At 47.8% G+C, this 23,770-nt stretch overlaps 2 protein-coding genes across 3 annotated transcripts in view; one reads left to right on the top strand and one right to left on the bottom strand.

The window, feature by feature from the left end:
• Positions 1-23,770, top strand: part of TFB1M (transcription factor B1, mitochondrial) — a 57,551-nt gene that overhangs the window by 24,200 nt on the left and 9,581 nt on the right. For both annotated transcript variants that reach the window (XM_036024932.1, XM_028509974.2), the window contains one exon: positions 21,468-21,595. In XM_036024932.1, coding sequence (XP_035880825.1) covers positions 21,468-21,595 — 128 coding nt within the window. The remainder of the gene's footprint in view (positions 1-21,467; positions 21,596-23,770) is intronic.
• On the bottom strand, positions 7,816-8,644 carry CLDN20 (claudin 20). The gene has a single exon (XM_028509975.2). It carries the CDS (start codon positions 8,536-8,538, stop codon positions 7,879-7,881), a length of 660 nt encoding a protein of 219 aa, XP_028365776.1. The 5' UTR covers positions 8,539-8,644; the 3' UTR covers positions 7,816-7,878.

The raw sequence follows: 23,770 nt of genomic DNA, 5'->3' as shown, positions 1-23,770 counted from the left end.
TGTCATAGGAAATTATCCCTGGGATCTAGTCTGGACTTAATGCAAACCGCACCGTAAGTTTTCCTTTACCGCTCCCCAATAAGAAGCATAAAAATTACAGGATGAATTTAAGGATTACAGGTTTTGGTCTAATTTTTCTCCCACTTCTTTAGGATTAAATGCCCCGTGTTTATCCATGTTGCCCTGGTGGTGGTGATATTATTATTGTTATTACTCCTTTTATACATAAATTACCTGAGTATGGAAGGTAGGTTACATGGTCAGCCCTTCCTCAGAAACAGAAATCAATATTTTGTGTGTGTGTGATTTCTACTGGAGACTTCTCACCAATGTTACATCCAACATTGGTTTTCGTGAAATTTTTCCCACTTTTTTTGAGAGACCTTATTTTGGTAATGTTACTTACAGTGATCTCTGGAAAAATAGCTGAATATTAAATTAGACTTTGACTATTACATCTACATATGCCTAATTACAGAAACATAAGTGCTAATTAGAGAAGTAAAGTTTCTCTGCCAGAAACTAAATTCAATAAACTGGCATCTGCACCACAGGACATGTGCCATAAAAACTCATCTGTTTCTGCTTTGAATGGACATCGCGCATCTGCACGAAAGCGCGGGGCCCGGCGGAGGGGGGGAGGCAGCGGGGGCGGGGCCCGTCAGACCGACGCCGGGGTCTGCCTGCGGGAGTCACAGCTGGTGCGGAGCAGGCTTCTCCGGGCTTGATGCACGGTTCCCCTCACGTCATCTGGCGTCCAAGTAGATGGCACAGTAAAGTCGTTGATGTGCTTTTCAGGTTTAGATACAGGTTTTAGGTTCAGAGTGGGGCGCCGATGGTGCTGGGCCTGAGTGTGCACCCTGAAGTGGGTCCGAGAGGTGGTGCGAACCGGTGTCCTTCGTTACCACCTCCCACTTCCTCCGCGCCACTGCCGCCACAGCAAGCGGAGGTTTCCTGTGACTGTGGGGTCCAGCCCATCTCCCGTTCACGGGACAGGCTTCACGGTCAGCTTTTCCTAAAGCAGCTCGGAGAACTCGCTCTCAGTACCGCCTCCTTGCAGCAGCTCGAGGCTGCAGACATTATAAATGACTTCTTTCAGAATAATAGATCCTGCTAGATCCTAGGCAGAATTTGATGGCTGAGATATCTTGTAGGTCATCACTAAATTTAATACATTTGTCCTTCCAGGAATCTTCTATGCTAGAACAGGTGCCCGTTGTACTGAAGAGAACCGAGTGATTATATATATAGCTTGCTCGCTTCTTGTCATGCGTACAGACGTGTATGTAACATTTTGAATGGTGCCAGGCCCAATTATACCAGACACCAAGATCTTTATCTTTAGGCTTTTTATAGTTTTGGTTATTGCCGTAACCCAAAAACTTTAGGCTACCTAATTGTTCCAAGGGTTTCTTAGAGCAGATGTTAGAATATTTGTCATGCAAAGTTTCTAACCCTTTGTTTTGGTTACCTTGTTGAGGGCATTTGATGGTGTTTAGAAGTTATCAACTCTTTTGATTTAGGGATACAGTACCCTTGTTAGTTTAGGAGTAAGGCCTTATGAAAATTTATTATTTGGGGGGAAGAGCTAGCTAGCTATGTTTTTATTCTCTTTATTGAGATATGTTTGCTTTTTGGCAAAGTAAACATAATTTTCTTTACATGCTTTTCATCATATTGAAAACATTACATGCAGGAATTTATTTGTAATCTAGGAAAGCAGTTATTAAGGAGAGGGAATATTATGATAAAGGAAAACAATAAATCAAAGGATTAAATTTTAGTTCTTAAAGAATTCTCTGTTGCTTTGAAGTACTTTTACCACATTAGAGCAGCTTATGAATACTCTGAAGAAAGTGAGAAAATATTTGGCTGATAGTTACATTGAGCAAATTTTTAGAAAAGTTTGTTTTCTTAAGACAGGGGAAGGGTTTTTACAGAGATGTTAAAATAACAGTACAAGGCCGCCCCTCTGGCTAAACCCTCTGTATGCAAAGAGAGACAGTCGAATAACTACTATACACGGTAAAGAGCACAGAAGGCTAAGATAGAGGTGTAGGCAGGCTCCTGGGGAGTTGAGAGAGAGAGGTTAATTCTCTGTAGATGCTGAGAAGAAATTTACTGAAGTTCAATACTTACTCTCAGGCAAAACTCTTTCAGAATTAGACGGAAAGAATTTATTTTGTGATGTGAAAAGATGGGCTTATTTCTACCCACCTTAGGATTTTTCCTGTGAGAGTCTGGTATCCCTTCTGTCCATCAGCCTTTAGATTAAACCAGCTCAGTCACCTTTACTGGCGGAACTTTCGCTAGCGGGGAGCTATTACGATTCTCTCCTGACTAGCTGGACAAAATTCTTAACAAACCCTTCACTCTCATTAACTTCTCTAGTGCAGTCCTGAAGTCTGAACCCAAAATTCTTTTCTATCTACAGAGAACACAATGTCATAAAATCAGATTAATTGGTCTATTCTAGTGTTTTCTAAACTACTAGAGTTTGTAGCATACAGATTTTAAGCTAGAATTTTTAAAATTTAGTATTTCCATTTCACTGTTCAGTTAGTTAAATTATTATTACAAGACAAAATGTCCCTTTTTTAGTTCAAAATTAGAACTAGAAAATGCTTCCGCCCTGTCTGGTGTGACTCAGTGGATTGAGCACTGGCCTACCAACCAAAAGGTCGCTGGTTCCACTCCCAAGCACATGCCTGAGTTGTGGGCCAGGTCCCCAGTAGGGGGCATGTGAGAAGCAACTACACATTGATGTTTCCCTATCTTTCTCCTTCCCTTCCCCTCTCTCTAAAAATAAATAAATAATTTTTTTTAAGATTTTATTTATTTATTTTTAGAGAGGGAAGGGAGGGAGATAGAGAGAGAGAGAGAAACATCAATGTGCAGTTGCTGGGGTCTGTGGCCTGCAACCCAGGCATGTGCCCTGACTGGGAATCGAACCTGTGACACTTTGGTTCGCAGCTTGCACTCAATCCACTGAGTTACGCCAGCCAGGGCAATAAAAATATTTTTTAAAAAAGAAATAAAATGCTTCCATGAAACAATAAAACTTTTAAGTTTCTCAAGCTGACCCCTAAAGATCCCCGAGAACCCATGTATTTCTGGGGTCCCACAGTAATTTTTTTCCAGCTGGCTTGCCCGTTACTCAAGTTCAATAAATACTGAGCTATTGACTATTCCCCCAAAATTCTGCCATCTGTTTTTCTTTTATAAACTGTGGTCGTGGGCCTGGTAGCCTGACCTCCTTCCCGCAGCACGGACAGGTGTTACGTCTGCCCGTGCCCTATCCTCCAGCCCAGTAGGAAAGTCACTGAGAGGTAACAGGACAACTGGGACCTGTTCTTTTGATTGACAGGAGAGAGGCAGCATTTCCTGGAAGTACTGTGAAGTCAGTACTCACAGTTGGGATTCCAGCGCTCCTAGTGACGAGGACTTGCTCAGGTTAATAGGTTGAGTTTTAATGCATCATATTGGGGCGGTAACGCCACCCTTGAAGGATGGAGATAATCAACGTAAAGTGTGTAATATGAGCCTCTGGCACCACGAGGCAGTCAGTGGGAGATAGATGTTACTGTTTTGAATATAAACAAGTATTTATGAACCGACTTGTAATATCTTGCCGCCGTGTGGATCATATTTTTTCAGACATAAATATAATTTATATCTGATTTTGCCTATTAACTATGGTATTTGGAGCAAGTTACTCCCAAACGTGTTGGAGATTCAAAGCATAAGTTGTATCGGTATAATTTTAGGTGAATCAATGACGATATACCTGTGACCCAAAAGGAAGGTCAGGACGTAGGGCACCCAAGCCTGACCTTTGAGGACAGCACTGCAGAGGCGTTCGGGCACGCTTACCCACAGCTGTGGGGGCCTCGTCCTCTGTGTGAAAGGACCCTGCTCTGGGAGCCATCGGCACCCCAGGCCCACAGCAGCTGGGAGGAGGGTGCAGGGCCTAGGGGCAGGAGCTCGGCCCTGCCGGGGTGCCAGCGGGAGCCCTCGTTGGTTCCTGGTGATCGACAAAGCTTTGGATCCCTTGTGCGGCCTTTTCTGCTCTGGTTGCTAGGCAGAAGTTCTGCACTAAGTTTCGTATTTCATTGCTTTAACAGCCTTCAGCCAGGACTATTGAATGGCATTCTTCCTCTCTTCCTTTTCTTTGTAACTTCAGTCGTTCACTTTTATCATTGACTTTTATCCTTATTGTACCAGTATTGTTGTTGTAAGTTGCCTTGAATTTTTTTGAAAATGGATGAGTCTAAAAAAACCGTAAATGTGCGTACTAAAAGTCAATTTTATAATTGTAGAGAAGTAAAGGAGTCATCCTTTTTAAAAATCAGATAAAATAAGTGTTGAATAAAAATAAGCGTGCTTACTATTACATCCTAATTTAATTCTAGTTACGTATTCCTAACTATTCAAGAATGAGATAAGCAATAAGAATTACAATTCTGAGGAAGAAGCAGAATTGCCATCTTGCCGGTGACAATTTCCTGTATGGATAAAATACAGTGAAATGAAGGAAAATGTCAGTGGGGCAGGGAAGGGGTTCGTGCAGGGCACTGCACAACCACAGGCTGTGTCCGCGTCCTCGGAGTCCAAGGAGTTGACGCGTGCTTAAGCACGCAGCGAAAAACACAGTGATAGAAGAAATTACTGCGGCAGCCTTCTTCGAGAAATGAAGAAATGAGAAAACACCGAATCCATATCCCAGACGGAGCTTGCTTCTGTCCCACCCGCCCCAGGCCTGCTCCCCACCCCCGCCCCCACCCCCGCCACCGCGTGGACTCATCTGCTGTGCTCAGGTTGTCCAAGCCTAGCCCGAGGCCATCCTCAGTGCCCGTCCCTCCCCCCCTTACCCTCACCCTCACAGCCAGCCACTAGTTACCAGCTTCTGACACCCCCTGCACCCTGCCTCCTAAACCTAGCTATTCTCACATCCATTCTCCTGGCCTACTGGCAGTCTTCATCCCTTTTTGCCAGAATGACTAGGTGATTTCTTCACTTTTACACACACACACACACACACACACACCCTGCTCTATGGGTAAAATAAACATGATATTCTGGGAAGTTTTTGGTATTTGGGGTTTTGTTTTGTTTTGTTTTTGGTGGGGGGAGTGGTACTCTTTTAGGATCTTTTAAATCAAACAGAAAGGAATGTTTACATGCGTTCAAGTAGATCAGACCAGGGTGTCTCAGCCTCGTCACTATGACATTTTGGCCCAGCTAGTTCTGTGTTGCTGGGCCCTCCTGTGCGTTGTGGGATATTTAACGGCACTCCCAGCCTGCACCCACTCGCACCATTACCCCAGGTATGACACCAAAAAATGCCTCCGGGTGTTGCCAGATGTCCACCCCCAGTTGGAAACCACTGGATTAGACCAGGAACCCCTAGGCTGCCGTCACCACGTGCTCACCGCGTCTCGGCACACTTTGTGTGTACTGCCTCATTTAACCCTCGCAACCCTGAGCAGGTACTGAAAATCCCCTCTGTCACCTGAGCAAGCAAAGACTTGGAGTGAGTGAGGTGTGCCGTGTGACCGGTGTCCTGTGTGACCGTACACACGGTGGCTTCCCCCGGGCGCCAGGCCCCTCAGGTTGAAGCCCATCTCCCCAGCGTACCAGCTGTGTGAGCCTGGGCAGGTTAGGGAGCAGACACCTTTCTCTGCCTCGGTCTCCTGTGAGCTGCCAAGAATAGCACCCGCCTCCTAGCGTCCTTAGGAGCTGACACCGTCGGTGCATGCGGAGGAGTTCGGTCAGGACTGGCGTGTCCTAGTAAGCACTTGTAGCGAGGGGCCAGGCACGGCGAACACAAAGGTGAGGGACATACCTGGCCTCCGAGTCAGGTGGGAGGTGGTGTCTTGTAGAGGCGCGATCTGTTGACCAAGCCTTCTCTGAGAGCACGGAAAGGGAGGCAGCGACCTCCGCAGGGAGCCGGGGTCGAGTTCACACAGGAGATTCCGGCTGGCCCCAGAGGGGGTGGAAGGGTGGGCCAGCAAGCGGTGAGTGGGAGGAGGCTGGGGGGGCGACGCAGAGGGGCGGTCCCAGGGGGCACCCGGCGTTTCGTCCTCACTGTGTCTGGTCTGGGCAGAATCGGCCATTATTTTTGTCAAGTGGCTGCTTCTCTGCGAGTTCAAACACTCCTGTGTATTTAGGAAGGAAATGTTCTAAAAATAAATAGAAATTATTTTGAAGTATATATAGACTTACGGAGAGTAAATATGACTGTTAGTGGAGGACGATGGGGGGTACATGGACCACACGGGAAGCCAGTCACCTGAGCAGAGCGAGGGGACCACACAGGCGTCAGAGCAGCCCCGTCACAGGAACGGCGCTAGAGCAGTCTTGGCGTTCGAGTCATTTTTAATGCATTTGTTTAGAAAATAGTTGGAGCATTAAAAAGGAATGCATACTTTAAATAATCATTTAAACTCCCATTTAAATGATTCCTTTTCTAATCCATACGTGAGATAGCACCTTTTCATTTTAGCTGCTCATTAATAGCTAATGACATTGCTGAAGAAGAGAATGAGGGTCTGCTGAGTAAAACAGGCATGAAATATTTTAGTCTGTACCTCTGCGTGGACAAATGAACATTGTCTACTCACAAGAAAGATAGTCTTCCCACTCCTGAATTACTAACGCACGAAGGAATGCTGCACATTTCGTTGTGAGCCGTGATTAAGCTCGAACTAACAACTAAAGTACTAGAAACAACAGTGTGCGATGTTTCTTTTGCACTCAAAGAATCCAATTTTAATTTTCTTTTTTAAATATTTGAAATACATAAGATAATTTAACTTAGATTCTTGTACTTTTTTATAAAGCATTATTTATACTTTAAAAATTACTTTCGCATCTGTTAACTCATTGAAGCCATTCATGTATAAGAGAACAGCAATGTATTTGTTAATGTGGATCCAACGAGAACATAAAGTGACAGCTTTGAATGAGAGGTTAAACAAGATGGGGTACATCTAAATTGTCCTGGATAAGTGAGTTAACCCGGAGAACCCTCTTGCTGGCAGCAAGAGGGGGACCTTGCGCATGTTCAAACAAACGTGCCGGCGTCTCTTGCCTTGTGCCTCGTGCTGGAGAAGTCCGAGAGAGTTGAGCGTGGTTTGGTTTGCTCTTGCTTTGCTGTGGTGGCACTTACCAGGGTCTGCCCTTCGCTTCTGCCTCATCGTCGAATGTCGTGTTGTCGCCTCTCAGAATGGATGGAGGTATTTCTCTAAAATGAGAAAAGGGACAGGCAGGTCACGGCGGGGAGTTGGGGTGGCTGGCTTGGGCGACACTGGGAGAGGCGGACAGCTCTTCTGCCCCTGGCGCGCTGTGCCGAGGCGGGGCTGCAGACAGAAGCAGGTGCCCGTGGTGGTACCACTCAGATGGCGAGCTCGGGCGATCCCCGGGTTCCACCGGGGCCAGGTGCTGCTGCTCGTACCCGGCGTTTTGTGAAACCCAGTTAACTACCAGTTCCGAAAATGTACCAGCAGGTTATCTTAAGCAAGAAAAAGCCGTCAATTAATTACCTTGTAATATGGTCAGAGCCTCTTTCAATTATAAACCTTTAGATAAAACATGAAAATAGGGGTGGAAGAACAATCTTACAACAGGTATAACTGTACATGAGTTGGTTGGCATTTTAAATGACCTTGCCATTTTTTAAATTTATTTTTTTCAAGCATTTCAAACCTTTGTTGAGAAAGTTAAGCATAATTCTGGTGTGTGTGTGTGTGTGTATATATAGAGAGAGAGAGATATATCTATATATCTCTCTCTATATATATTTTATATATATAAAATCTAAAGTAAACACAAAAGTCCCAGCAGGCGTCTAAAAATTGCACGTGCATCACACAGCGATCACACATAATCCTTCAGGTGGTATGCGGAGTCGCCCTCTAGCTTTGCGGTGGGCGTGTGCGGCTGCTGGGGCGGGGAGAGCCAAGCGTCTGGGCCCCTCTTCATGCAGGAAGTACAGAAGATGGTGCCAGAGGTCAGCAGCAGCACGGCCGAAATGAATCCGACGTAGACAGCCCCTCCAGGTTCGTGTTTGTTGCTTTCGGGAACTGTCAGGTCCAGAAAGGTGGTGACGATCTCCTTCGTGTACCACACTGTCGGTATTAGAGCGGAGACCCCTGCAGACATGAGGCAGATGCCCCCGGCAAAACACGTGTGACACTTGGTCTCTCTGTCCCCTCCTAGGCGAGTGCACTGCATCCCCACGGTGGCAGTGCAGATGCCCAAAGCGGACAGCACGCAGGCCAGGACCATGGCGGCCCGCGCGGCCTGCACGTGGGTGGGCAGGGACAGAATGGAGTACTTGAGGCTGCAGCTGAACATGCCGGTGCTGTAGCACGTGCAGTCCATCCACAGCCCTTGCAGCTGGACAATGGCCGTGATGATGTTGGCACCTGTGTCCACGGTCACCTTCCAGTTGGGCAGCACGGTGGCCACCAGCACCCCAGAGACCCCACAGAAGGCCAGGACGAAAGCAAGGAGCTGGACGCGTGCCAGGCGCATGACGTGTCCACCGTCGGCTCCGTCTGCCAAGGAAATCCTGGTGCTTAGCTACGGTGGCTGCCAGTCAGAGTCGCAGCTGCTCCTGTGCGGTGGAGGACCGGGTGACAGAGGCTGGGGAGAGAGACAAAGTCGGGGTGAGGGACAGAGGAGGAACAAATAGGCTTCTGTGTGCGGTGGGAGCCGGTGCCGCGGCCCGCAGTGGGAGCAGATGCAGCTGCCCGGGGCGGAGCTCACACCGGGCCGTGGAGGCCCCGCCCTCCTGGGCGGATGGGTGGCTGGGGCTGGGGACATGCTGGAGAGGAAAGGGCTGTCCACGTTGTTCCTTTGAAAGCTCCAGCTGTGCTGAAGTTGTCTGCGAAGTGGGCCTGTAGCCGTGCTAGGAGACTTAGGCCTGCCAAGACTCCTGCTGTAAGACCTGCCTGCTCAAGAACTTGACAGCATTATGGGTTTTTAAAAACTTGATTTTTAAAACAAACATTTTGGTTTTAAGTAAAATACTCTGTAGATATAAAGAAGAATAGTTTAAACCCACCCCTTAACCATGAAATATGAATATACACTAGGAAAGTCGTAAGTATTCAGAAGCATTTATTAAGCACCCACCATGTACCAGCACGTGACCCAGGTGCACTAAGGAGAGGAAAGGAGCGGAAAGAAGTCACCTGCACGGTTATCCCTCGGTTCTAGTTAATAAACATTTGCGACATCCTTACCTATGGTGGCGCTTCTTTCACCTCAGGCACAGAAGTACTCAGGACAGAACAACTAAGCTACTGTCCTTTGCTACGAGAATGTGAGATCCTTTCTAGTTGGGACCAGAATCCTCCCCTGACCCAAATGCTGCAGTCGGCTGCAAAACCGGTTATTCCGAACAGGTCCGAAGTGGGGACATCGAATCTTGAAAATACGTACAGAAATACCCACATCGTTACTGGTCCGTGAAAGGATACCAAGCATAATTTAACACTTTATTTTCTCTCTCTCTCCCTTTTTTTTTTTAAAGAGGGAAAAGCTAGCACTTTGTGGCTTTACTGTGTTTTAATCTGGCGGTACTTACTGCCTCCTTTGAGAAATGTGAGGGTTTCTGAAAGACAGCAATCCTGGCTTTTCTGTGTTTCTGAACTAAAGTTTGAATGATGTGTTAAAGCGGCTCTATCGTGATTCACATATACTTGACAAAAGGCGGTGTGGGTCAAATCCTGGCCTTCCAGAACCTCTCTGTGCCTCGGTATCCTCTCCTGGAAAATGGGGAGGATTATACTACCTGTGTCATGGAGTTACATATGCCAGTGCATTTTAAGGGCTTAAAACAATATCTACCCCTGTAGAAAACATCCAATAAGTTGTGGTTGGCATTGTTATTAATGTTTTTATTTATTTTATATCCTATGACAAATGCCCTATGATCTTTATTTTATATCCCACGGCAGTTTTTTTTTTTCTCCTCTTTAGGCTGATTTAATTCATTGGCGTAGAATCTTAGGGCTGAGAGAAACTGTAACTATGATGCTGTACATCATCACTTTTTTCAGATCAGCAGCCTGCACCTTTGCCGTGGCCCCGGCGCTTCTGGTGACGTCCTTCCCCGCCCCTCCAGGTGCTTTCCTGCCGGGGGGGGGGGGGGGGGGGGGGGGGGGGGGGGGCAGGCACGCGCTGTGTCTGAAGGCGCAGAGTACCATCCCTTATCAGCTTCACTCACTCCCTTTCCCACAAAAACAAAACAAAACACACAAAAGCCTCCAGAGGGTGTCAGTTTGGCAAATGACTTAGCTTTGGAGATGCACCAAGGACATCGCAGCCTGCCTTTTGTGAAATGCATGCCTATATGGAAAGTAACAGTGATTCCCTAAATCCTGGGCTGTCTGAATTCCATTGCTCCGTTTTGTTCGCAGTCTTACACATGTGAAATTTACAGTTTTAGGAGAGGATTTCCCTGAGGTTTTGAATCCTTAAGGGTCAGACTTACTGTAAAGATCCAAGGGCCTAGGCTTTGCCTACCTCATACTCCTTATTTCTTTACACACTGAGGCCAGAACAGAACAGAAGTTAAAGTTCCTAGAAGAAGACAAAGCCCATGTTTATAGTTTCATAATAGCTGTTTGCAGGTTTGGGCCGAGAGCTCCAGCCAGCTCGCTAAATTACGCCTTCCCCAACCATTTTCCACCCAGGGAGTCTTCCAGAGCCAGACTGCTGCTGGCGTTCCCTGACAGCATCTCATGTCTTTATTTTTACTGTGGTTGAGTAACCTTGATGTGCTGATCCTTCTCTGCTCAGCTTCCCAATTATAACCCTTTTTTTCTCATTAGCCAATACATTTTATAAATTTCAGTGTAATTCAGACTTGCAGACAGCCTGTTCATCTTAATTAACAAGCGCTGGCAGTGATAAATTACAGACGGCCAAAATCAGCGTCAACAATATGACATCACATTCAGTTCGCACAGCGCTCGCTTGTGTCCGATATTGGACTTGAAACGCTTTCTTCTGTCTACAGAACTTAGGCAGAAGGAATTTGTTATCCCAAAACAAGGTCACTATTCTGTTTTTTCTGTAAAAACGCCCTGGCATCTTAGCCGTAGTGCTACGAAATCTTTTGTTTCTTCCCCTCTGCAGTCACGAGCACGATCCAGCGTGAGGCCTGTTCTCTCGAGTTTCTGTCGGGAGGCGATAAAGGCATACTTTGTTTAGATGATTGCGGCGGTCAGGGTGGGGGGGATACCGCGGCAGTAAGCAAACTTAGTTCTCAGGGGAGAACTCCCTCACGGCTCCAAAACACAGCGCATGCAGAACAGGACCTGCGAGTGTTACGTTTGTGCACTATCTGCCAAAAGTCTGGAGTACATCTCGTTAAAGAGTAAAGTCAGTTTTCCAGTCAAAGTTTATTTCTATCAAAACTGGTATTTAAAAAAACAGATTTGCAACGTAAAATTCAAGTTAAGTGGCCCTGGGAGAGCTGCTGCATTGAGCACTAAGCGTCATAGAAGCTTCCCGTTTTCCATACCTTTTGTCCGTGGCCTTCACTGTCTCAATCCACTCGGTCAGGTGTCTCCGCGGGAACCCCAGGGAGGTGTGACGAGGGGAGGAGACACCCCACGCGTGAGGCTGCCTGCACAGCTGCCGGGTATCACCGACACGGCTCCAGCCAGCTCACGCGCAAATAGCAAATAAAGAACACCACAGAAATGTGAGCGGTGAAAACTGCTGATGGGGCTAGAAGATAAATACCAGGTTCTCCATCTCATTTTTTTGAACTGTGGGAGAATTAAGAGAGGAGGGGCGGGGAAGGGAGGGAGTTGTTGTTACAACAGGAGTTGTCGAAACCTGAAAGCTGCAGTGTTTTGTGTCGCTGTGTGCAGAGGAGGGATTCTTCGGGAGCACACACAAAGGCTTTCTTTTCTTGTAATGTCATGTTTTAGTCCCTAGTTACAATTTATTTTTATCTCTGCTGGAAGGCACAGTTTATTATTTGATGTCCCCAAGTCTTTATCGTCTGAAATATTTTTAACTGGATTGTGCTTTGCAAATGATAGTTGAGACTATCTTTTTTTTTTAAGGTTTGACTTATTTATTTTTAGAGAGAGGGCAAGGGAGGGAGAAAGAGAGGGAGAGAAACATCAGTGTGCAAGAGAAGCATCAACTGGTTGTCTCTTCCACGACCCCAACCCAGGCATGTGCCCTGACCGGGAATTAAACCGGCAACCTTTTGGTTTGCAGGCCGGTGCTCAATCCACTGAGCCACACCAGCCAGGGCGAGACTATATTTTTATTCTGGTGCTTGTGACTTGTCTAAAATCAAGATTCACAAAATCGGTAGCTTTCAAAAGAAACATTCAAAAGACAGTTTTCAAAATATTTTTTTTTTTGCATGGAAGAAAAGCCAGGAACAACTATTGATTAGAATTTTGATCAGTAAACCTACCAGAAATTTTTTGGGATGTGTCCTGAATTTTCTTCTATGATTCCTTCCACTGAGGAAGGTTTCTGGAGTGTAATTTACTATTAGCACTTTTAGAAACTTACAAAGAAATTACATGAAAACGGCGTGATGAACCATTAGATGAAGCAGTGATATCAAGCCCTGACATTCTAGGTCATGAATAGCAGCACAGACGTATCACACCTGCATCTGTTTTTGGGTTCTCAGTTTTTCTTCCTCGGTAATTTCAATTCTGCAAACTACAAATTCATATCCACTATATAGAAAGGGAGATAATTTGCCCTGGCTGGCGTAGCTCAGTGGATTGAGCTCGGGCTGCGAACCAAAGCATTGCAGGTTCGATTCCCAGTCAGGGTACATGCCTGGGTTGCAGGCCATAACCCCCAGCAACCACACATTAATGTTTCTCTCTCTCTCTCCCTCTCTCTCTCTTTCTCCCTTCCTTCCCTCTCTAAAAATAAACAAATAAAATCTTTAAAAAAAAAGAAAAGTGTCTAATAAAAAAGGAGATAATTTTATGATTGGACTTTTAAAATTTCTTAAACTGTTGATAGCCTTGTTAGATGTTAGCCATTTCTTTAGAAGCAAGGAATAATAAAATGCATGTTTCACTTATCTGGGTTTTTCTAGATTTTTTTTATTGCTGTTTTTTGTTGGTTTCTTTTAATGTCAGTCTGGCATTTAGCAAGATGTTAAACATCTAATGCCTGTGGGTTTGCTTTTCAGCCATGGTATTCGGATGTTGTTATGGACACTTCCTTTACTTCATGGAGGTGTACGATCAGTCCCGTGTGTAAACACTGGATGAGGTGGAGCTGAAGCTTAGGCGCTGACGGGAGCAGCGTGTGCTGCTGCTGCCATGTCAGAAGAAGCCCCCCGGGTCCCTTTAGTGTCCTGGCCAGCGGGGCTCCTTGCCGTGGTCGCTGGTGCAGACTGGCCTGCGCTGAGGCTGACACATGGCGGGTGGAGGGGCACACCTCTCACCTCTGACCCCAGTGTAATGCCGCCAGCTGAGAATAAATGGCTAAGCTTGCTTTAATGTTCACTACTCCTTTCAAAATGTTTTTGATAATTCTTCTGCCTTGGTAGTTATTCAATATTAACTGTTTTTAAATGATAGACTCTGAAATAACTTTTATTAACTACAGACCTCCAATCAGGCAGAGTCTCTCCTATGCAAAAGGAGCTGGAGAGTAGAGGTATGTGGGGAAATGCAGTTCATTGACATTATTGTCTGTGTCTAATGTGGACAGGACTAAAGAGCATTCAGTCTTCACGTCCAGAGACTTCCCTAGATGAGTCTTACCCTAGTTTGTCCTTTCCTCGGTTTATGTCTCCTTCCCAGCCCTCTCCCCAGTTCAGTATCCACCTCCCGACCCGGCATCGCCGACACACATCACAGGCCAATCACGCACCAGACCGAGCCCCTGACCTTCCCACAGCAGTCTCCGCCCCCTCCCCACCTCCCCACTGCGGTTAGTGGCAAACCCACCCTTCCATTCAGCACACCCTGGCGCGTAAACCGTCCTGGATTCCATACCCGGCATCCAGCCAGCCAGCCCACTGCTGCTCCTGCGCTTCAGAACACATCAGGGATCCTCCCCCCTCAGAGCCCTCTGCTGCCGCCGCAAGACCTCTTGCAAGACGAGGGCTGCCCTCACGAGGGCAGGGACTTCTGCCTGCCTGGTTGGCTGCTATTTGGCCTGGGCCGGGGCGGTGCCTGGCCTGTGGGGAGGGTACCGTAAACATTGAACGAGAGAATTCAGAGAGTGATTTTGAGTACAGAAAATAACATTACTGAAACTACACATGACCTTTGCATGAGTAAAAGTATCATTTTGCCCTTTCCAAAGGAGACTACTCCTGAGTTTTATAATTTTGATGTAATAATAATATCTATCATTTATAAGCTGCTTCCTATATGCTGAGGCACTTTGAGGCACTTTGTTACTTCATTCTCAAGAGGAGCCTGGGAGATAACAGGAACCTCATTTTACAGATGAGAAAACCAAGCTCCAGGGAAGCTGAGAAACAGCTCAGGCTGTAAGATGAGTAAGTGGGGGTCTGGACCAGAAGGGCGTGCGTTTTGAAGCCCTTCCGTGCTCAGAGCGCCCTCCTGCCGCCCCTTGGAACAGAGGGTATTTCCCAGCCTCGCCTTGAGGAGTCGCCCCTTCTGGGGCGGTGCGGGTTCCGCTGTGGAACAGGTGGACCCCAGCGTCTCCACAGCTCTACATGCAAGGGCACACTTCCCGCTCATGCTACGTGACTGCGGAGTACCTACCTGGCCAGTGCCTCAGCAGTGCATCGCTTTTTGGCTTTCAAATGTTTTCATTCTTCTACTTTTAAAGAAAAATGACCTGTGATTGCCTTCATGTCTCTCCTAGTGATGATAACCTGGATATCCAGGAAAGTGTCTCTTTGCTTTCTGAAAGAATCAGTCATGTAGCCGCATATCTGAGAAATGATAACAGCACCGTACCTTTGCATGAGTCTGTTCCCCGGACCAGCGCCTCTCCCCGCTGCCGACCGCGCAGCGCCTGGCCTTGGGAGAGCCCGGGACGCAGCGCCTGGCCCGGCGGCTCTGATTTCACTGGTCCGGGACGCCGCCCGCCTCACTGCCGTGGGACGTTGGGGCTCTGATTTATCACAAAACAACGGCGTCCTTTCGCAGTTGCTTTCTGTTCAACCTTGAAAATAATGAAATTCAGAACAAGATAAAATAGTTTCCTGTTCCAGGCCCACACATTTAAAGTGATTGGCCTAAGCTTAAAATAATGTTTCTCTTCTGACCCAGTCTTTGGACATGGACAGTATCAGCTAGGAACACAAGGAGCCCATTGTTTACCTAATCTTTATGGTCATTTTAGTTATAACATGATGTTTTAGATCGGTGTGGAGACTTCCTTAACTTTAAAAAAAAATGGGCAGTCTGTAGTTCAGCGGATAATGGTGGAAATGGAGACGAGTCTTCTCGGCTTACGAGCGTGCGTGCTCAGATGTCTAACGAGGGAGGCCGTCCTGGTTTCTGAGGGCGTCGGCAGCGGGTCGGGCTGCATAAGGGCTGTGCTTCCGTTTGCTCGGTTATCAGTTACCAAGTTTTTACAACACGACGTCTTGTTACTCCTGTTTGTCTCCACGAGAAAGGACCTTGAGGGCTTGTCTGTGTCTTCATCACATTCGTTCAGAACACGAAGACTGTCTGTGCATCGTGGTGACATTTGCAGACCAACTTAATCTCACAAGTAACATGAACACGAATTTGCTGTGGCCTTATTACCATTGCATGCATTCTCTTTGCACATTATTTTGAAGAGCAGGGCAAGCAAACAAGCAAACAAACAAAAAAAGACAGTCATTTATAGGTCGTACCTGAGACTGTGGGCTGTGTGCATCAGTTCGGGTCCAGCTCTCAGTCACCGCCCCTCCCCTTTCTTCTCTCTTCCCCGTGATTCTCCCTTTTTACCCAGCTGGGTTTCCTGCCTCGTGCTCCCAGCCCACAGGGTCCTGGGTGGGTTCGTGTGGACTTGGTCACCTTGCCACCCAAGAGAGTTTGTATCCGTTTTCATGGTGTCTCATTTCCCATGACACGTAGGGAGAACTGTGAGGCCCCCACACCCCCGAGGTTAACCTAGTAGAATCACCACGGGAAAGATAGCATCCAGCAGCTGGAGACTCATCTTTAATGAGGCAGGCTCCTTTCCAGCTAGAAACAGGAAGAGCGGGACCGCACGATCGCTTTTAAAGAGAAATACCTCTCAGCAAAAGGAGGGCAGGTCTGTGCCGCCAGCACGTGGGCCGGGAGCACCCAGGAGCCCGTCCCCGGGCCAACGCGCGATCCCGGCTCAGGCTCGGCACCCTCGGTGGTCACGGCACCAACCTGTGGGCGTGTGCTTGCCCGCTGTTCCCGCAGCTGACGTTAGCTTCTGCAGGACTGGGATGCGCTGGCCGTGCCACTGAGTACAGCGTCTAGTCTCACTGGCAATTTCACATGAACGTATTGACTCATTTGGAACTGATATATTTCTGTCCTGTTTGTTTATCCATCTTTAATAGTAATAGTAACACATTTTTTATAGCAATAGCCGTTACTGAGAGCCTTGTGAGTTTGCTTAGATGGATCATTCCTAGGAACTGAGCGATGCTGAGGGAGAGAGGTCGGAGTCTCTCAGGACCTGCGAAACCAGCGGCTCGGCCTGCCGATCCCAGTGGGCTGGCCCCCCCCGCGCCCCCCCCCCCCCGCTGCAGGGCAGCCCCGAGCCTGGGTGGGCAGCTCTTCCACACCCACAGCTGCAGTGGGAGCAGGGCACCCCCAGAGGTGCTGACCCATGAACACCAAGGCCATGGTTTGTGGGACAGGTCAAGGTTTTAGAAAGGTGTTTTGCCACAATCATTTGGAAACTGCACATTAGATAGAACAGAAAATCCTAAACCAATGTTCATTTTGTTCTTCTTGCATTTTGTTCAGAATTAAGTGTACGCTCCTTTTCTGAGAGGGAGGAACTGCAACTCATCTCGTTGTTACTGTTGTTACTAGTTGCCCTGATTTGCATACATGCATACATAATTTACACTGTCAGGTGCCCTTTCTCTCCATGTCCTCCTCATGCCGGGCATCTCTTAGGCGTACTCCTCACCATGCTCTCAGTGCTCTGTCATTCTCCATGTGCTCATCCTCTGAGAAGGGGAAAAACCATTCGAAGTTCTACAGGAGGAACAAAAAAGTGGGAGGAAATTCTGGAGAAATTAGTATTGTTACAATAACAAACAAATTGTAAACTTCAAAGAAGGATACGCAGGCACTAACGGTGTCAGTCTTGTTGAACACGCTTGTTTGGAATACCTGGGATGCTTTGAAAGTGTTTGAGTTTTAAGGTTGTACAACTGAAATTCTGTCCTTGACTTGGGCATGGCCCAAGAATTACAGGTAGAATAAACTAATCATACAACATTTGATTTACATTTATGTCCGTAAATATTTTGGTTTCCTACAAAATGTATCACTGTAACATCACAGGCACTGAGGACTTGCTTCTCTTGTCTGGGGAAGTCGGCACTGCGGGGTCTGATGTCCACGGGAGGCCGCAACCAGCTCCGAGTGGGTCCCTGCAGGTGACGTGGTGCAGGAGGAGCCAGGCATCCCCCGTGCACTCACCTGCCCCTGTCATCTCTCCTGACACTGACAGTGGCTCTCCCAGACCTGGATCCCGTGTCTCATCGGGCGGTGCCAACGGCCTCGGAGCCGGCAGACCCTTGTCACTGCACACGATACCCCTCCAGCTGTGAACCGTCCCTCTCGTGTTGTTCTCGAAGTCTCACTGGTTATTCTCGGTCGTCATTCTTTTTTCTCCGCATTCCTTCTGTCACCTCCAAGTGCTGATTCTAGCTCTGCTGATTAAATCGTAACTGACTTTGTGATCGGTTTTCCTCTCCAGTGGCTTGAACGCCACGGCGGGTGTCGAAGACCCTGTCCTAGGCAGTGGCCAGTACTGTTTCGTGGGGTGGTTATTCAGTTTCTTCACGTATTGTGATTATCTCAGGGGCAGGAGCCAGGCCATACATTCTCCAGTGTTGCCCAGGTCGTGTGGGTTCGAGACCTGAGTTGACACTAAGCTTCGAGATTTAGTAGCTTCTTACCCTGGAGTCTCTTACAAGTCCGCAGTCTGCTCCAAGCTCCTGTCAGTCTTGTCCTCGACTCTCTGGCCTGGAAAGCGCAACATCTGCCTCCGGCCTCTTGTGTCCAAGGGTGCTGTGTGGAGAGACATAATCTCAGCTTGCAGAAGCGTTGACATTCTAGTGGGTTTGAGAGACAAATATTTAAACTCATTTATAAATACCTTAATTTGAAATTTTAGTAAGTCATTTTGGTGTGCTGATAGACTGGGTTTGGAAAAGGGCCGGCAACATCGAGCAGGAGTTTTTAAGTGCACCTGTTACCTGTGTACTGACTTCTTTGTAATCAAACCCTTTAATAGACTTAACATCAAGGAAGGGAAAATGGTTGTAATTTTAAATAAGCATTCAATTATAAGGAAAAAGCATTTTTGTGTCTGTTACCATAGTTACCGAGGGGCTTTCCTGTGGCTTCAGAGAACATGGGCTCCATTATTCACAATAATTCTGAGAAGTGCTCTGGGGCGAGGGTGGCAGAGGAGGTTTTTCCGAGAGGCAGGACACGTTACTGGCAGAGCCTTTCTTTACACGGAGTTTCACCGCGCCCCCATTAATTGTAACTGTATTTGATGATGAGTGGAAATTTCAGTTGCATTACACTGTTAGGCTGCCGGGCAACAAAACTCAAACTTCAGAAGCCTACTGCCACGGTTTACACAGAGTGCTGCTGTGTTTGGGCAGGGTCGTAAAACCTTATTTAGGCAAGTGTTAGGCATTTCCTGTCCTGTGTTTGCAAACACCAGCTGTATCTCAAAGGAATGACATCAGGCAAATGAAGATGAGGCCACGGTTTTAAATCCAGGGAAGCTGGAAGTGGCGGTTTCTGCACCGTAAGGAGAATCATCTACCCCATTATTGCTGTGTTCTGTCTTAACGGTCTCTGAGCAGTCGAGTTTTGATGTTATGTGGGTTTAGGGGTAGGTAGGGCATAAATTTTTCTCGTATCTTGCTAAAAGCTTCTTTTCTCTGGAGACTGGAAGGCCGTTGGATGACACCCAGGGACTGAAGGATTCCTTTTGGAACCAGCTCAGGGTGGTCGGGTAGGAGGGGGAGTGACAGGACCAAAGGGGTGGAGCCGTGGAGGACGGCAGGCAGGCCCAGAGGTAGGGACGGGGTGCCAGGGAGTGGTAGGCCCAGAGGTAGGGACGGGGTGCCAGGGAGTGGCAGGCCCAGAGGTGGGGACGGGGTGCCAGGGAGTGGCGTGGAGAGCTGCAGAGCGAAGAGGTGGGCAGGGCCTAAGGATGGCTGAGAGCCTCCCCCACCCACCCCCCCTTGTCTGCGCTTCCCTGCCTCAGATCGGGGTTGGGGAGGACAGGCGGAACTGACATTTCAGAGGGAGCAAGCAGTATCTGACTGTCACGGTCATCACAGTGCGACCTGGGCTGCGACCTGGGCTGCATCTCCCCCTCGCCCCAGCTGTCGGTTCTCTCTGCTCCCCCTCGCTCAGACGTGCTCTGGAGGGAAGCGGTCTTTTCTCCCCGGCCTGCAGTGCTGCTCCCGTTCCTTCCACCCCGAAGTCACCTCCGCATGCCTGGTCACCCTCAGCCCCTCTCTCCTGCGTCCTGATCGCCAGCCCCCCTGAGACCCCTGGACGCTGCTCTGTGGGGTTTCTCAGGTTCTGAGGGAAGGCCTGGCCTTGTAACCGAAGCCCTCGGTGTCCCCAAGGGCGTGCCCGTCACTAAACCTGATGGAACTGAGTAAGCGCATAGAACCCAGGTTGACAACTGGTGTTGTCAGCTCTGATTCAGATTTAATAAGAACATTGAACATTGTCTTCAGACAGTCACTCCGAAGTGGAGCAACTGCTGCTCCACCAAAGAGGTGTCACCTTCAGTGAGGCAGTCTGCAGGCCGCGGACGGGAGGGGACACTCTCAGTGCGGAAAGAGCCCTCCCCCAGCAGCTCTCCGTCTCCTGCCCAGAGCCGTCCCGTCCGTGCCTCCTGCCAGCCGCGCCGTCCCGACCACAGACTCTCCACTGTCGGCAGTCAGTCATGTCAGACAGGCGCAGCTGTCGCTCGCTGAAAACATTCGGGGACAGGATCGCGGATTGTTCAAGGAGGGGGAGGCAGCTCAGACCCTGCCCCCCCGCCCAGGACAAACGCTGGCTGCCTGATGGGAGGCACATCTTCAGGCACTTCCTTTCTATTCTCCGGTCCTGAGGGTCTCGTGTCATGCAAGCATTGGGCCTCCACCCTAAAAACAGAAGCCCAGTCCCCATCCTCACAGAACACCGGCCAGTTTTAAGGAGCTTTGTAGCCACAGACTCTTGAGGAGCAAGCCCTCCTAAGGGAGTTTGGTAGCCCGTCGTGTTTGACAAACAGAATCCTTTTCAGAGGGCAATGGTACGACCCGCACTTCATAAGTCATGGACTGTCTTGGTCTCTGTAGAGTCCGTGCGATGCTCCCAGGAGCGAGGTCAGCAGTTCCGTAGACAGAACCCTCCGTGTATTCCGAACAGACTCCTCCCGTGGCCCAGAGCGCGGGTTCTGCCAGGCATTTGGGGGCGTAACTCGCATTTCTCCCTTTGTACCTCCGGCATTTCTCCTTTGTTATTTTGAATACATCCTTGTGAATCACTGAGTCCATTTTTAGAATGAGTCAGGCTATAAATCTCTTAACGGATTTGCCTGGAAAGTTTTATTTTCTGATAATTAAAGAATCTCAACAGCTGGTAGCAGCCTCACACTGAAGCAGTGACATTTTTGGTGGTTTCCTTTTTTCCCTGGGTCCTGCCTGTGCCTCCTGGGGTGTTTAAAGTCGCTACCAGGAAGTTATGTGGCTGTGCAGACGACGCTTGTGAATTCCGTCCAGCCGATGAATCGTCGTGTCTGTCCCCAAGATGAGTGGCATCCTGGCTGACTCACTTTGGGAGGGAGTTTCACACCAAGTGGTCCTTGGGGGCCCATCTGCCTTCTGGGTTTTGAAGCCCCTTCCTGCAGTCAGAACTGCTGCCGCAGCTTATTTTTCACTCACTCAGAAGCTAAATAAAGTGTTCTGATGCTGTTATCTGCCCGCGGACTTTAATGATTATGTGGACTGATTTTAAAGGCCGTTGTAAAACTGCATTTTCAAATTAAGTGGTCGTCAAGCGCAGGTCCAGCGGATGTCATTATAGCACTAACGCACCCGACCGTGATTTCTGAATCAGCTCAGATGCGAACCTGGCAGCTTACGCGCCCGGGGAGGATGACACTGAAGTCCACGGAAGGCGTATTTGTGAACACCGTGCTCTTGGCCACCCTTCCTCCGGCGCCGCACAAAGACGAGTTGTTTGTCACGTTACGCCGTGCAGCAAAGTGACGTACGTTTGCTTACCCCGAAGGTGGATGTGGGCGTGGTGCACTTCACCCCGCTGGTGCGGCCCGCGATACAGCAGCCGTTCGAGCTGGTGGAGAAGGTGGTGCAGAGCGCGTTCCACTTCCGGCGGAAGTACTGCCACCGCGGACTCGGGTAAGAGTGCCCCCTCTTCCCCTCCGCGGCGTTCCTTATGAGATCCCCAGCCACTTCTTCAGAGGTCCGGAACTTTTAAAAAAGTGATTCATGGTCTCTCTAAATATTACTCTCAGTTCAAATCCTGTGTTACACAAACCCCGACTGCCACTGAGGGAAAACAGACCTCGATTTAGCCTGAGATGCACATTCAGGGTTGGTTTTGTTGTATCAAAAGTACACAGTAAAACTGACAGTCACGGTTCATCATGACCCCGCACTCGGAAGGTCACGCTTTCTGAGTCAGGACCTACACCGCTGGACCTGGGGGCTCTCAGCATTTCCCACCCTAACTGCGTGGGTATGTGGGGTCTTAAAAAATATTTTATTAGCCCTGGCTGGCGTAGCTCAGTGGATTGAGCGCGGGCTGGGAACCAAAGTGTCCCAGGTTCGATTCCCAGCCAGGGTACATTCCTGGGTTGCAGGCCATAACCCCCAGCAACCGCACATTGATGTTTCTCTCTCTCTTTCTCTATCTCCCTCCCTTCCCTCTCTAAAAAATAAATAAATAAAATATTTTTTAAAAAAATTTATTAACGAATATTGGCGCACAGTACTGTATTAGTTCCAGGTGCACAACGTAACGAGTAGACACTTCCATACCGTACGTGGTGACCACCACAGTGCATCAGTAACCACCTACTCCCGTGCAGTGACGGCTGTGTTACGGATGGTACCTCCTGTGCCGTGCGCTGCGTCCCTCTGGCTCACTGACCTCACATCGGGAAGTGCGGAGCGCGTACTGTCTGTAGCCTCACCTTTGCACCCATCCCCCCCACCACCTCCCCCTCTGGCACCCTCCGGGTTTTCTTTAGGGGCCTGCCGTTGTTTGATTCATTCATTTGTTTTGTTAGATTCCACGTGTAAGTGAAATCATACGGTATTTGTCTTTTTCTGTCTGATTTATTTCACCTAGCATAATACCCTCTAGGTCCATCCATGCTGTCACAGATGGTAAGATTTCATTTTTTTTTATGGCTGAGTAATGTTTATATCATCTTTCTCTGTTCATCGGTGGACACCTAGGCAGCTTCCATTATCGTCACTGTTGTGTTGTAAACAGTCCTGAAATGAACATGGGGTGCATATGTCTTTTTAACTTAGTGTTTTTGCTTATTTGGCTAAGTACCCAGAAATAGAATTCTTGGTTGAACAGTAGTTATTTTTAATTTTTTTTGAGGAATATCCGTACCGTTTTCCGTAGTGGCTACACCAATTTACAGTCCCACCGCCAGTGTGCAGAAATCCCCTTTTCTCTGCATCCTTGCCGACACTTGTTGTTAGCTGGCTTTTTGATAGTAGCCATTCTGTCAGGTGTGAGGCGATATCTCAGTGTGGTTTTAATGTGTGTTTCCCTGATGACCAGTGATACGGAGCATCTTTTTATATGTCTGCTGGCCACCTGTGTATCTTTTTGGGAGAAATGTCTATTCAGGTCCTCTGCCTATTTTTTAATCAGATTGTTTTCTTGTTATTATTTGTAGGAGTTCCTTATATATTTTGGATATTATCCCTTATCAGATGAATCATTGGCAAATATCCTCGCCCACTCAGTAGGCTGTTTTGTTTTGGTTTTTTTGTTTGTTTTTTTCATTTGGTTGATGGTTTTCTTCACTGTGCAGAGAAGCTTTTTAGTTTGATATAATCCCACTTGTTTATTTTTTGGTTTTGTTTCCCTTGCCTGAGGAGACATAGCCAAAAAAATATTGCTAAGACTAACATCACAGAGCTTACTGCTTGTTTTTTTCTGGGATTTTTATGGTTTCAGTTTTAAACTTAAGTCTGTAATCCATTTGAGTTTATTTTTCTATATAGTGTGAGAAAGTGATCCAGTTTCTTTTCTTTTTGCATGAATCTGTCCAGTTTTCCAAACACCACTTATTGAAGAAGACTATCATTTCTCCATTATATACTTTTCATCCTTTGTTGTGGGTTAATTGACCGAATAAGCAAGGGTTTATTGCAAGCTCTGTCCTGTTCTGTTAAACTGTGTATCTGTTTTTGTGTCAGTACCATATTGTTTTTATTACTACAGCTTTGCCATAGAGTCTGAAATCCAGGAGCATGTTACCTCCAACTCTGGTCTTCATTTTCAAAAAGATTGCTTCATTCTCCAACTTGACTAGTTAGGGTCTT

The sequence above is a fragment of the Phyllostomus discolor genome, chromosome 4, assembly GCF_004126475.2.
Source record: "Phyllostomus discolor isolate MPI-MPIP mPhyDis1 chromosome 4, mPhyDis1.pri.v3, whole genome shotgun sequence".
Taxonomy (NCBI): domain Eukaryota; kingdom Metazoa; phylum Chordata; class Mammalia; order Chiroptera; family Phyllostomidae; genus Phyllostomus; species Phyllostomus discolor.
Note: the sequence above shows the minus strand (reverse complement) of the source record. Positions and strands in the feature narration are given on the sequence as shown.